We start from the raw sequence: 13,061 nt of genomic DNA, 5'->3' as shown, positions 1-13,061 counted from the left end.
TGTCGTCTAACAGAAGTTTATTAGATGACAGGGAAGGCGGGAGGGTTTGTTCTCCAACCCTTTAACTCTCCCCTTGCAGGGGGGGCAGGGCCCAGGCCATCAGATGCCAGGAAACAGGGTGTCGGCCATTCTCTGTGTCCAGATCCCTGCCCACACCTGCCCTCTAGGGCTCTGCAACGATCATACCCCCTTATCCCACCACCTAGATACTTAAGAAATGCCTAGGGGAAACTGAGGCACCCCCACAATATTCAGAGGAAACATTAAGAACAGTCCTGCTTCGTCACAGCAGCGCAGCCTCTAACCAGCCTGCAGGGGCGCTCTGTGCTGGCCCTTTAACCCCTGCTGCTGTCTGGGGGGCTGGTACCCTCGCCCTGGGGCACCCCTGCGGGCAGGCAACCGGGGTGAGATATGCTCCCTCCTCCCCAGTGCCGGCAGGAGACACTCCCCCTCTGGGAGGCACAGCCCCGGGGGCTCCTGCTACCTGTAACCCCAGCCACCTGCCCCCACGTGTCCCACCATGAACTGCCTGCTAACCCCAGCCAGGAGACACGACTCCCCTGGGCTGGCTGGTGGGTCGGGAATTCCCCCCACACCAGCCCGGAGGCTGAGGCCAGCTGTGATCGGGGAGGAGGGACCCAGCTGCCCAGGTATGAGGGGACGCGGAGACGTTACTGCACAGAGAGTTTATTGACCCCCCCCCACCCGGTACAGCCAGGCCCCAGGGGCCTGTGGCTCCATGGCAGAGCCGGATTTCCCAGCCCCCCAGTGTAACAGCAACTGCCTAACCTACGTTTAACAGAGCCAGGCGCCCGGGGGCTGACTGGCGAGGGACCGGCTTCACCTGGCAAACCCCCAGGGAACTGTGGTTCAACCCCCCACTGCTCTCCCGAGCCTAGAAAGCAGAACCAGTGGCTGATTTAAGAGATTGCACTAAAATACCCTGCCCCCCCCCGCAGCAAAGCCCCCCGGAGCCCAGGGACCCCATAGCACCAGGCGCCGAGCGCAGCAGGGGGGCCCGGCAAGTCCCTGCGGCTGGCAGGCAGACGCTGGTCCCTGGGGCGGGGTAGATGATGCCGCTCTCCCGGCATCAGCCGGCCGCAGCCGAGATGCATGCCCACCGCCCCCCCCCGCAGCGAAGCGGCTCCCTGCCCCAGCCTGACGCTAGGGGCCCGGGGGCAGCTGCCCGCTGGCCCCAAGGACAAGCTTTCCCTAAACAGCCAGGGCGAGGTTGGAGATGGGGTTGCCGCGAGGCCAGGCGCTAATCTAAGCCTGGGGGTGGCGCTGTCTGAGCTAGGACTTACCCGGCGCCGGGCCCACTGCCCCAGTGACCGCACGCCCCCCACTGGATCCCGCCCCTGGCACGGCACAGTCAGGGGAAATCGAGGCAGGTCCCAGGCCGGAAGGGGCAGGGGGAGTGGGGGCGTCACTTCTCGAAGTGCTCCAGGGGGTAGTGGTCGCCGTACAGCTGGAGGTGCCGCGCCAGCGCCTCCTGCTGCTTCTGCAAGTGCGGGGGCATCTCATGGTACACGTCCGAGAACAGGTGCTGGGGGCCGGGCTTCAACTTCCGCTCTGCCTGCTCAAAGGCCTCCATGACCTGGCCGAGGGGGGGCAGCATTAGCCAGCCCCTGCTCCGCCCACTGCCCCCCCCCCCCGCAGAGCCGGGCAGGACCAAGGTGTCCTGGCTCCCTACCCCCCTATTCTGCCCACTAGGCCCCACCCCCTCCCAGAGCTGGGCAGGACCCAGGACCCACTCTACTCACTAGACCCCACTCCCTTCCCAGAGCCAGGGAGAGAACCCAGGAGTCCTGGCTCCCAACCTACCCCTCCTTCCCCTGCCCTTAACCTCCAGGGTGCCGGCTTGGGCCCAGCACTCTCCCCTGCCATCTCTTCCCAGCCCTGGTGGGCTCCCAGCTGGTGGGGCAGCCCCCCACACCAGGCGCTGGCCGAGCCCCATGGGCAGCCGGGGCTAAGGGGTCCTGCGTGTGGGGGGAGACACCCCTCACTCACCCTCTTGCGGGATTTCTTCCTCCAGCTCTTCTCCTGCTCCTCGTCCCACCAGCCCCGGCCCCGCAGGTGGTGGTGCAGGCGGGAGATGGGGTGGTCCTGCTTGTCCCAGTAGTTCACCTCGTCCACCGAGCGATAGGCCGAGCTGTCGTCACTCGTGCTGTGGTGCCCAATCCTGGGGGGGAGGAGGATCAAGGTGTGAGCCATGCCGCCCCGGTGGGCACCCGCCCCCGGCACTGTGCCCCCCGCCCCACCTGTAGGTCATGGCCTCGATGAGGAAGGGCTGGTTCTCGGCGATGGCCCGGCGCCGGGCCTCCCGCGTGGCGTTGTACACGGCGAAGACGTCGTTCCCGTCCACGCGGATAGACATGATCCCGTAGCCAGGGCCACGGGCCGCTGCGGGCGGAGAGACGCCGCCAGTCATGCTCTGAGCCCCGGGGCCAGCTCCCTGCCCGATCTCACGCCCTGCCCCGAACAACCCCCAGCCCCCGCCAACCCCGAGCCCTGTCCCAAACAGCCCCCCCCGGCCATCATCAACCCCCAGTCCCTCTCTCGGATTCCCTGCCCGCTCCCAGTACTCCCTCCAGCCAACCCCGAGACCCACGCCCTGCCCCGAATAGCCCCCCTGCCCATCATCAACCTCCAGGTCCTCCCTCGGATTCCCCACCCGCCCCCAGTGCTCCCTCCAGCCAACTCCGAGCCCCACGGCAGCCATGCGGAACGGGGGGGCTCTGTGCACTGCATGGGTGCTGGGGGAGATCCCGGGCTCTCTGCCTGCAAACCCCACCCAGGAGCCGGGCCGACGTGCTACAGGCTGGTGGCAAAGCAATTGCCCAGGTGGGTCGTTGACTCAAAGTGCCCAGCTGTTCCCATGGCTTCGCCTGAGACATGGGGCCGCGCCCCCCCCCCACAGGAGAACAGGGCGCAGGGGGTCGCCCTGGTAAGGAGCTGAGCCACCTGACGCCGGAGACAAGGAGGTGCTGCTGCTGGGGAGGCCAGGACCCCCCCTGAAGGGTGAGTGAGCGAGGGGCATCACAGGAGTGTGTCACGGGGCAATAGGTGCTGGCTTCCCAATGGCCACGCGTCTCCGGAGGGGGGCAGCCAGAGGAGTCGGACAGGGTTGCGCCCCGGGGCTAGGCAGCTGGACAGCAGGTTCCGGCTCTCATGGGAGGGTGGGTGACTGGTCTGCACCCCAAGTGTGTGCCTGGGGACCCCCGGAGGCTGGGCTGAGACTGAGCAGTCTGGTGAGTGGCTGGATCTCTGACCCCCCTCTTGCCCCACTGCCGCCCCCCAGCCAGCTCCCCCCAGGCCAGGGCCCGCACCGATGCCGTCGCCCCGGTACTGCTCTGAGGTGGGCGTGGAGATAGCGTAGCCATTGTTGCGGCAGAAGAAGAGGATGGGGCACTCCAGGGTGGCAGCGAAGTTGAAGCCGGCGTGGGCATCGCCCTCGCTGGCCGCGCCCTCCCCGAAGTAGCAGATCACGGCCCGGCTGGCGTTGTCCCGCTTGAAGGTGTAGGCGGCCCCCACGGCTGTGGGCACAGAGCACGGGGGAGGGGTTAGGGCAGGGTCCCCAGCAGGGCACCGGGGAGACGAGTTGACAGCCTCGGCCCAAAGCCTCCCTCGCCCCTGGCCAGCCAGCGGGGCTCAGGCCTCGAGTAGCAGGGGCTGTGGATTGGGATGAACAGGCACCAAGGAGGTGTGTGCGGGGGGGGGGGGAGCCCAGGGCATGGGCTGTGGGGTCAGGCTGAGGAGTGTCCATCATGCAGAACGGGGTGGCAGACAGCTGGCTGTGTGTCTGCCAGGGCTGGGCTAGCAGGGCTGCGGGTCGGGAGTGAGAGGCGGGGGCAGGGCTGGGCTAGCAGGGGGCTGCAGGTTGGGAGTGAGGGGCACTGGCAGAGTCGGGGGGGAGCCCAGGGCTGGGTAGCAGGGGCTGCGGGTCGGGAGTGAAGGGCACTGGCAGAGCTGAGGGGGAGTCCAGGGCTGGGCTGGCAGGATTTTCCCACAGCCCCTTTGGGAGATGGCTGCTGTCCAGTGGCCTCTGGGGCACTCCAGGGTTTCAAGACCCCAGCACCCCCAAGGGCCTCACCTTGGGGGATCTGCGTGGCCAGCGGGGACGAGATGGTGACGAAGTGCCGGTCTCTGCAGCCGTAGTGCACCGGCATCTGGCGCCCTTTGCCGGTGTCGCTGGCGTTGCCGTAGCACTGGGCCATGAACAGGTCCAGGGGGTAACCCCGGTACATCAGCACACCTGAGGCCGACACAACCGCAGCCAGGTTACAGCAAGGAGGCGGGGTCGGGGGCAGCCCCGGTCCTCCACCCCACCACTGCCCTGCCCTGGATCTCCACCCACGGCACCGCTGCCCCTAGGATCAGAGCCACTGCACGACATGGGAGGGGCTGGAAATCAGCCACAGACCCGCCCTGCTGGGCTTTAGCCTGGCGTCCCCGGGAACCCAGGTGGGACACGTCCGGGTGCTCCCCTGCGGGCAGGATGTGTGTCCCAGCCGGCAGGCATGGCCATGAGGCTGCTTTACGCTGCTCCCTAGTGACCACTGCACGGAACAGCCCCGCCCACAGGCTGGGCACACGGGCAGGGAGGAGTGACGGGGTGGAGGGGGCGGCATTAAATCCAGGCTGATTCGCCCTCACCTGCTTCCCGGTACTGCCCAAACACCAGATCTGTGTCATCCAGCGCCGCGGCGCTGCCCACGTGCGTCCCCTCCTCCCCGTAGTTGGTCATGTAGAAGGAGATCCTGCCCTGGAAAAGGAACATGGCGTAGGGATGCAGTAACCATGGTGATGCAGTGTGAGGAGTGCGCACAGGCCACTGTCCTCATCTCTGTAGGGAAACAGAGGCCCGGAGCAGGAAACTGTCTTGAGGGGGGACACAGAGTCAGCAGCAGAGACAGGAATAGAACCCGGGAGTCCTGGCTCCCAGCCCTGTTGCCGCGAGCTAATCGCCCTAAAAGACATTAAAATCCTACGATGGACAGAGAACCTCGAAGAAGACAAGTGCAGAGTACCTCAGATCGGAAGGCGAAATCAAAGGCAAAACTCCAGACTGGGGCCTGCCGACCAAGGAGTGGGGGGGCTATAGGGGTCACACCCTGGAGGAGTCGGCAACGTGACGCAGCTGTGAGAAAGGCAACTCTGGGATGTGTTACCAGGAGTGTCGGATGGGAAACTGAGTCAGAGCTGCCGGGGTCCTCCCCCTCGACTCCTCCGCCATCCCAGCGCCCTCCCCGGCACGCGCCACGCAGCCTCCGGCTGACACACCTGCCGCTGTGACTCGTACAGGATCCGGTCCATCGTGTTGAGCAGCGTCATGGTCTTGTAGAACTTCAGCACCTGCTCCTGCGAGAGCTGCGGCGGAAGAGGGCGAGGAGCCGGGTCAGCGCAGGGCCTGCCACACCGGGCAACGGGGACAGCTCGGGGCTGCGTCTCCCAGTGCCGGGATCGTTATTGGCGATCCCACTCAGCGATGGAGCCTGGGGGCTAGGCGAGCCCCTGCCTGGGAGAAGCCGCGATGGTTCTGGCCCCCGTGTCAGGTGCTCGGTTACTGTGGCTGCACCAGCCAGGTCGATTGGGGGTGGGATGGGGTGTTCACCCCAGGCTGGCAGGGAAGGGGTTAAAACAGCCTAGGGAGGCCACATAGGGCGCAGCCAATCAGGGACAGGCTTCACAGAGCAGCCTGTCAGGGCCCCACGGGCTGACATAAAAGGGAGGGGCAGGGCAGCAGGGGCAGTTGCTACTGGAAGCCCATGGCTGCAGGGAGGTAGCTCCTTGGACAGAGCAGCTGCTGGCAGGGACCAGGGGAACAAGAGGGAGCTCCTGGCTGCCGCGACATGCGGGCTGGAGGCCCACAGAGGAGGGCGAGGAAGGTGCCGGGGCCGCAGAGAACTGAAGCAGCTCTGGTGGAGAAGCTAAGGAGAGGCAGCAGAAGGCTGCTAGCTACAGGATCCCTGGGCCAGGACCCGGCATAGTGGGTGGGCCCTGGTGTCCCCTCCCCCTGGTGGCACAGCCAGAGGATGAGAGAGAGCTAATCCCTGAAATGACCAGCAGGAGGCGCTGCTATGGTGTGTGGATCCATCACAAGGGGACACGGCAACAGCCAGCAGACATTCCAGGCTCCAGCCCCACACAGGGAGGTAGCGAGGGATGGGAAGCAACAGGGTGAAATGCAGGGGAACGGGGATAGGAGAGCAGTGTTTTGACACGACACTGGGCAGAGCCCCGGGGGACAGACTAGGTGCATCCTGCCCCTGCCACGTGTCCAGCTGTGGGGGACAGCCCAGAGGATGATCCTGCTTGGGCGGGGTGGAGGAGATGGGACCTGGGCTCCATCCCCGGCAGATCCTGCCAGCGTCTCGCGCTCACCTGAGGATCTTCGTCCGGGTTGATGATCTGCCCCTGCCGGTCCATGACCCGGTAGATGGGGATCCCGGAGATTGCATTGGGTTGGATAAAATCCAGCTTGTCCACAAAGTCGGCTGAGGCTCCGGGAAACTGCGGCTTCTCCTCCAGGGAGGTGAACTCCTGCTGCTGCCGGAGTACATGCTGGGGGGAGGACAGGATGCAGGTGAGGCGGGAGAGCATCGCTCTCAGACATGTCTCCCCCACGTATCTATGGAGCATCATGGGAGTGACACCTAGTCAGCAGGCCCCACGCTTGTAGGGACGTGTTGCCGGGCTGGGTGCGCTCAGGACTTTGCCAGCGAAGTTGCTTAAACAATTATGATTTATTCTTTGTATTGCAGCAGCACAGGGTAGCCCCAGCCGTGGGCCAGCCCCATGGGCGCCAGGTGCTGCACAAACGCAGAACAAAGAGACAGTCCCTGCCCCTGGATTTATAAGCTTAGTAAATCTTGAACTGCTGCATGCACAGCTGGGTGGACTCACAGCAGGGGTGTAATCAAGCGGATATTAATGACACGGATGCCCCTTTCCCAGCTCGCTACAGCCTAAGGAAGCCAAGGAGAGGATGACAGCTGGCCCATCTACGAATCCTGCAGCTTTTTAGTTTCCTCCATGAATCAATTTGAGGCGCCCTTCACTTTGGCCACACACGAGTCCCTCTCTGAGGCAGGTGCGTGGCAGGCAGGGAGCACGGCAAGGTTATTTTAGGAGGCCTGGGGATTTTTGTTCTCTTCGCTAGGCCCCCGAGCCCTATTTTAACAGCTGATTAAATTTGTTTTGCACTTAGATCCCGGGCTGGGGGCAGGTTGGACTGAACAAATACCATGCCCTTGTTTATGTTAGTTCAAGGCCACCCGAAGCAGGGACTGACATTGAAAGCTGTCAACACCCGTCTCTGCGAGAGCGTGACCAGAGAGCACCTGGTGAGAAAACCGGCCCAAAGGGAAGAGTTGTTACCGGACCAGCTGTGGGGGGTGAGAGCGCCCCAGGGGGAGCCACACCGAGCCCCTCCGCAGCGCTGGGCCCCGAAGAGCCTGGAAAACGCCTCTCTCGGCACCAGACATTGGGCCCATAAAAGGTATCACCGCACCCCCCTTGTCTCCCTGATCTCAGCACGCCCTTGCCAACGTAAAGATGGCGTTTGACATGGGCTCCGGGCCCACGCCCCCCAGAATGGACCATTCGGGGCTGAGCCAACGGTCGGGAAAATATAGCCTGGCCCATCAACATCCCCCGCACCCCGGGGTCAGCCTGCGGCGGGCGGCCCAGCCGCGAAGACCCCCCAGGCCCAGCTGCGAGCCTCTTCTAGGGATTACAACGGGGGGGTGAATTTCCGACGTCCCCGTACCCCTATGAGCCGCCCCCACGGACGAGGGGGGGGCACCCGGTGTTTTAATAGATTGACCCTAATGGGCTCGTCCTGCCCCTCCAGGCCAGAACGAGCCTCCTTGTTTGAAAGGGGGAAACTGAGGCACCGGGCGCGGCGGCGCGGGGGGACCCAGGGACAGGGCTGGCAGCGGGCCCCGCTTTCGATCCCTCTGCCCCAGGCGCCCCGGCCAGGCTGGCCCAGGGGACCCAGGCGTCCTGAGCCGCTTCCCCCCCCCCCGCGGCCGGGGCCCCACGGACACTAACCCCCCGCCCGGAGCTAGGGCCCGATCCCGCCCTCCGAGCTGCGTGCAGAGCCCGGGGCCGCCCCTCGCCCAAGGGCAGGATGGGGGCCCAGGCCCCCCCCCGCTCCCCACCCCCCGCACTCACGGCGGTGCCGAGGCCCCGGGCCCCCCGCGGGCCCCCCCGCAGCAGCAGCCCCAGGCCCCGCCGCAGCCCCCAGCCCGCCGCCATCTTGCTGCGGGAGGCGGGGCTGCCCCGGAGCCCGGCCCCCTTCCCCCGAGATCCCCGCCCCTCCCGGTCCCCATGGCAACAGCGACCCCGCCCCATCACCGCGGTAACGGGGTGACCCGCCCCCCGCATCCCCGCCAACCGACGCAGCGCGCGCCCGAGGCCTGCCCCGCACGTGGCCCGAGGCGGCGCCGATGGGCGGGGCTCCGGCCGCGTCCCCGGAAGCGGAAGTGGCGTCACGCGGGGGCGGGTCCCGAGGCGCGATGGGCTCCGAGCCGGGGGGCTGCGGCCTGCGCCGCTTCTCCTGCGAGCTGGGCCCGCTCGGCCGCCCCGACGGCTCCGCCGCCCTCCTGCAGGGTGAGGCCGGGCCCCCCCCGTGTCACCCCTATTCCCCCCCCCCCGGGCCCGGCCCCCCCGTGTCACCCCTATTCCCCCCCCCCGGGCCCGGCCCCCCCGTGTCACCCCTATTCCCCCCCCCCGGGCCCGGCCCCCCCGTGTCACCCCTATTCCCCGCCCCCCGGGCCCGGCCCCCCCCGTGTCACCCCTATTCCCCCCCCGGCCCGGCCCCCCCGTGTCACCCCTATTCCCCCCCCCGGGCCCGGCCCCCCGTGTCACCCCTATTCCCCCCCTATTCCCCCCCGTGTCACCCCTATTCCCCCCCCGGCCCGGCCCCCCCCCCGTGTCACCCCTGTTCCCCCCCATTCCTCCCCGTGTCACCCCTATTCCCCCCCCCCGGGTCCGGCCCCCCCGTGTCACCCCTATTCCCCCCCCCGGGCCCGGCCCCCCCCGTGTCACCCCTATTCCCCCCCCCCGGGCCCGGCCCCCCCGTGTCACCCCTATTCCCCCCCCGGGCCCGGCCCCCCGTGTCACCCCTATTCCCCCCGTGTCACCCCTATTCCCCCCCCCCGGGCCCGGGCCCCCCGTGTCACCCCTATTCCCCCCCCCCCGGGCCCGGCCCCCCCGTGTCACCCCTATTCCCCCCCGTGTCACCCCTATTCCCCCCCCCGGGCCCGGCCCCCCCCGTGTCACCCCTATTCCCCCCCCGGGCCCGGCCCCCCGTGTCACCCCTATTCCCCCCCCGGGCCCGGCCCCCCCGTGTCACCCCTATTCCCCCCCCCGGCCCGGCCCCCCCGTGTCACCCCTATTCCCCCCTATTCCCCCCCGTGTCACCCCTATTCCCCCCCCGGCCCGGCCCCCCCCGTGTCACCCCTATTCCCCCCCCCCCGGGCCCGGCCCCCCCCGTGTCACCCCTATTCCCCCCCCGGGCCCGGGCCCCCCGTGTCACCCCTATTCCCCCCCCCGGCCCGGCCCCCCCGTGTCACCCCTATTCCCCCCTATTCCCCCCCGTGTCACCCCTATTCCCCCCCCCCGGGCCCGGCCCCCCCGTGTCACCCCTATTCCCCCCCCGGGCCCGGCCCCCCCCGTGTCACCCCTATTCCCCCCCTATTCCCCCCCGTGTCACCCCTATTCCCCCCCCCGGGCCCGGCCCCCCCGTGTCACCCCTATTCCCCCCCCGGGCCCGGCCCCCCGTGTCACCCCTATTCCCCCCCCCCCGGGCCCGGCCCCCCCCCGTGTCACCCCTATTCCCCCCTATTCCCCCCCGTGTCACCCCTATTCCCCCCCCGGACCCGGCCCCCCCGTGTCACCCCTATTCCCCCCCGTGTCACCCCTATTCCCCCCCCCCGGGCCCGGCCCCCCCGTGTCACCCCTATTCCCCCCCCGGGCCCGGCCCCCCCGTGTCACCCCTATTCCCCCCCGTGTCACCCCTATTCCCCCCCCGGGCCCGGCCCCCCCGTGTCACCCCTATTCCCCCCCGTGTCACCCCTATTCCCCCCCCCGGGCCCGGCCCCCCCGTGTCACCCCTATTCCCCCCCCGGGCCCGGCCCCCCCGTGTCACCCCTATTCCCCCCCGTGTCACCCCTATTCCCCCCCCCCGGGCCCGGCCCCCCCGTGTCACCCCATTCCCCCCCCGGGCCCGGCCCCCCCGTGTCACCCCTATTCCCCCCCATTCCTCCCCGTGTCACCCCTATTCCCCCCCCCGTGTCACCCCTATTCCCCCCCCCCCGGGCCCGGGCCCCCCGTGTCACCCCTATTCCCCCCCCCCGGGCCCGGCCCCCCCGTGTCACCCCTATTCCCCCCGTGTCACCCCTATTCCCCCCCCGGGCCCGGCCCCCCCCCGTGTCACCCCTATCCCCCCCCCCGGGCCCGGCCCCCCGTGTCACCCCTATTCCCCCCCCGGGCCCGGCCCCCCCGTGTCACCCCTATTCCCCCCCGTCTCACCCCTATTCCCCCCCCCCCGGACCCGGGCCCCCCGTGTCACCCCTATTCCCCCCCCCCGGGCCCGGCCCCCCCGTGTCACCCCTATTCCCCCCCCGTGTCACCCCTATTCCCCCCCCCGGGCCCGGCCCCCCCCCGTGTCACCCCTATTCCCCCCCCGGGCCCGGGCCCCCCCGTGTCACCCCTATTCCCCCCCCCCGGGCCCGGCCCCCCCGTGTCACCCCTATTCCCCCCCATTCCTCCCCGTGTCACCCCTATTCCCCCCCCCCGGGCCCGGCCCCCCCGTGTCACCCCTATTCCCCCCCTATTCCCCCCCGTGTCACCCCTATTCCCCCCCCGGGCCCGGCCCCCCCGTGTCACCCCTATTCCCCCCCTATTCCCCCCCGTGTCACCCCTATTCCCCCCCCGGCCCGGGCCCCCCGTGTCACCCCTATTCCCCCCCCCCGGGCCCGGGCCCCCCCCGTGTCACCCCTATTCCCCCCCCCCGGGCCCGGCCCCCCGTGTCACCCCTATTCCCCCCCCCGGCCCGGGCCCCCCCGTGTCACCCCTATTCCCCCCTATTCCCCCCCGTGTCACCCCTATTCCCCCCCCGGGCCCGGCCCCCCCGTGTCACCCCTATTCCCCCCCATTCCTCCCCGTGTCACCCCTATTCCCCCCCCGGGCCCGGCCCCCCCATGTCACCCCTATTCCCCCCCTATTCCCCCCCGTGTCACCCCTATTCCCCCCCCGGGCCCGGCCCCCCCGTGTCACCCCTATTCCCCCCCCGGGCCCGGCCCCCCCGTGTCACCCCTATTCCCCCCGTGTCACCCCTATTCCCCCCCCCGGCCCGGCCCCCCGTGTCACCCCTATTCCCCCCCCCCGGGCCCGGGCCCCCCGTGTCACCCCTATTCCCCCCCATTCCTCCCCGTGTCACCCCTATTCCCCCCCCGGCCCCGCCCCCCCCCGTGTCACCCCTATTCCCCCCTATTCCCCCCCGTGTCCCCCCTATTTATTTCCCCCCCCCCCGGCCCGGGCCCCCCGTGTCACCCCTATTTCCCCCCCCCGGCCCGGCCCCCGCGTGTCACCCCTATTCCCCCCCCGTGTCCCCCTATTCCCCCCCCCGGGCCCCGGCCCCCCCCCGGGTCCCCCTATTCCCCCCCCCCGGGCCCGCCCCCCCCCGTGTCACCCCTATTCCCCCCCCGGCCCGGCCTCGCCGTGTCACCCCTATTCCCCCCCCGGGCCCGGCCCCCCGTGTCACCCCTATTCCCCCCCGTTCCCCCCCGTGTCACCCCTATTCCCCCCCCCCCGGGCCCGGGCCCCCCCGTGTCACCCCTATTCCCCCCCGTGTCACCCCTATTCCCCCCCCGGGCCCGGCCCCCCCCCCGTGTCACCCCTATTCCCCCCCCCCCCCGGGCCCGGGCCCCCCCGTGTCACCCCTATTCCCCCCCCCCCGGGCCCGGCCCCCCGTGTCACCCCTATTCCCCCCCTATTCCCCCCCGTGTCACCCCTATTCCCCCCCCGGGCCCGGCCCCCCCGTGTCACCCCTATTCCCCCCCCCCGGGCCCGGCCCCCCCCGTGTCACCCCTATTCCCCCCCCTATTCCCCCCCGTGTCACCCCTATTCCCCCCCCCCGGGCCCGGCCCCCCCCGTGTCACCCCTATTCCCCCCCCCCGGGCCCGGGCCCCCCCCGTGTCACCCCTATTCCCCCCCCCGGCCCGGGCCCCCCCCGTGTCACCCCTATTCCCCCCTTTTCCCCCCCGTGTCACCCCTATTCCCCCCCCGGGCCCGGCCCCCCCGTGTCACCCCTATTCCCCCCCATTCCTCCCCGTGTCACCCCTATTCCCCCCCCGGGCCCGGCCCCCCCATGTCACCCCTATTCCCCCCTATTCCCCCCCGTGTCACCCCTATTCCCCCCCCGGGCCCGGCCCCCCCGTGTCACCCCTATTCCCCCCCCCCGGGCCCGGCCCCCCCCGTGTCACCCCTATTCCCCCCCCCGGGCCCGGCCCCCCCGTGTCACCCCTATTCCCCCCCTATTCCCCCCCGTGTCACCCCTATTCCCCCCCCCGGGCCCGGCCCCCCCGTGTCACCCCTATTCCCCCCCTATTCCCCCCCGTGTCACCCCTATTCCCCCCCCGGCCCGGGCCCCCCGTGTCACCCCTATTCCCCCCTATTCCCCCCCCGTGTCACCCCTATTCCCCCCCCCGGGCCCGGGCCCCCCGTGTCACCCTATTCCCCCCCCCCCCGGCCCGGGCCCCCCCCGTGTCACCCCTATTCCCGCCCGGGCCCGGCCCCCCCGGGTCACCCCTATTCCCCCCCCCGGGCCCGGGCCCCCCCGTGTCACCCCTATTCCCCCCCCCGGGCCCGGCCCCCCCCCCGTGTCACCCCTATTCCCCCCCATTCCTCCCCGTGTCACCCCTATTCCCCCCCCCCGGGCCCGGCCCCCCCGTGTCACCCCTATTCCCCCCCCGGCCCCGGCCCCCCCGTGTCACCCCTATTCCCCCCGTGTCACCCCTATTCCCCCCCCCCGGGCCCGGCCCCCCGTGTCA

At 70.1% G+C, this 13,061-nt stretch overlaps 2 protein-coding genes across 2 annotated transcripts in view; one reads left to right on the top strand and one right to left on the bottom strand.

Moving 5' to 3' along the window:
• Positions 1 to 675: 675 nt before the first annotated feature.
• Positions 676 to 8,298, bottom strand: BCKDHA (branched chain keto acid dehydrogenase E1 subunit alpha). Its single transcript, XM_038381778.2, has 9 exons — positions 8,179 to 8,298; positions 6,385 to 6,564; positions 5,284 to 5,370; positions 4,657 to 4,765; positions 4,094 to 4,255; positions 3,330 to 3,536; positions 2,262 to 2,403; positions 2,011 to 2,182; positions 676 to 1,597 (listed from the first exon to the last, which is right to left on the bottom strand). Exons 1-9 carry the CDS (start codon positions 8,260 to 8,262, stop codon positions 1,427 to 1,429), a joined length of 1,314 nt encoding a protein of 437 aa, XP_038237706.1. The 5' UTR covers positions 8,263 to 8,298; the 3' UTR covers positions 676 to 1,426.
• Positions 8,299 to 8,461: 163 nt separating this feature from the next.
• EXOSC5 (exosome component 5) overlaps positions 8,462 to 13,061 on the top strand; it is a 15,107-nt gene continuing 10,507 nt past the window's right edge. The window contains exon 1 of the mRNA XM_038381781.2: positions 8,462 to 8,616. Within this exon, the coding sequence (XP_038237709.1) occupies positions 8,523 to 8,616 (94 nt within the window). The 5' untranslated portion in view covers positions 8,462 to 8,522. The remainder of the gene's footprint in view (positions 8,617 to 13,061) is intronic.

This window comes from Dermochelys coriacea, chromosome 23, assembly GCF_009764565.3.
Source record: "Dermochelys coriacea isolate rDerCor1 chromosome 23, rDerCor1.pri.v4, whole genome shotgun sequence".
Taxonomy (NCBI): Eukaryota; Metazoa; Chordata; order Testudines; family Dermochelyidae; genus Dermochelys; species Dermochelys coriacea.
This window is presented reverse-complemented; position numbering and strand designations above follow the sequence as displayed.

Coding starts and splice junctions, on each gene's coding strand:
- BCKDHA (XM_038381778.2), bottom strand. CDS start 8,262: ATGGCGGCGGGCTGGGGGCTGCGGCGGGGCCTGGGGCTGCTGCTGCGG. Junction 4,766..5,283: donor TGTACGAGTCACAGCGGCAG/GTGTGTCAGCCG, acceptor TTCCTTTTCCAG/GGCAGGATCTCCTTCTACAT. Junction 1,598..2,010: donor GGAAGAAATCCCGCAAGAGG/GTGAGTGAGGGG, acceptor CCCCTCGGCCAG/GTCATGGAGGCCTTTGAGCA.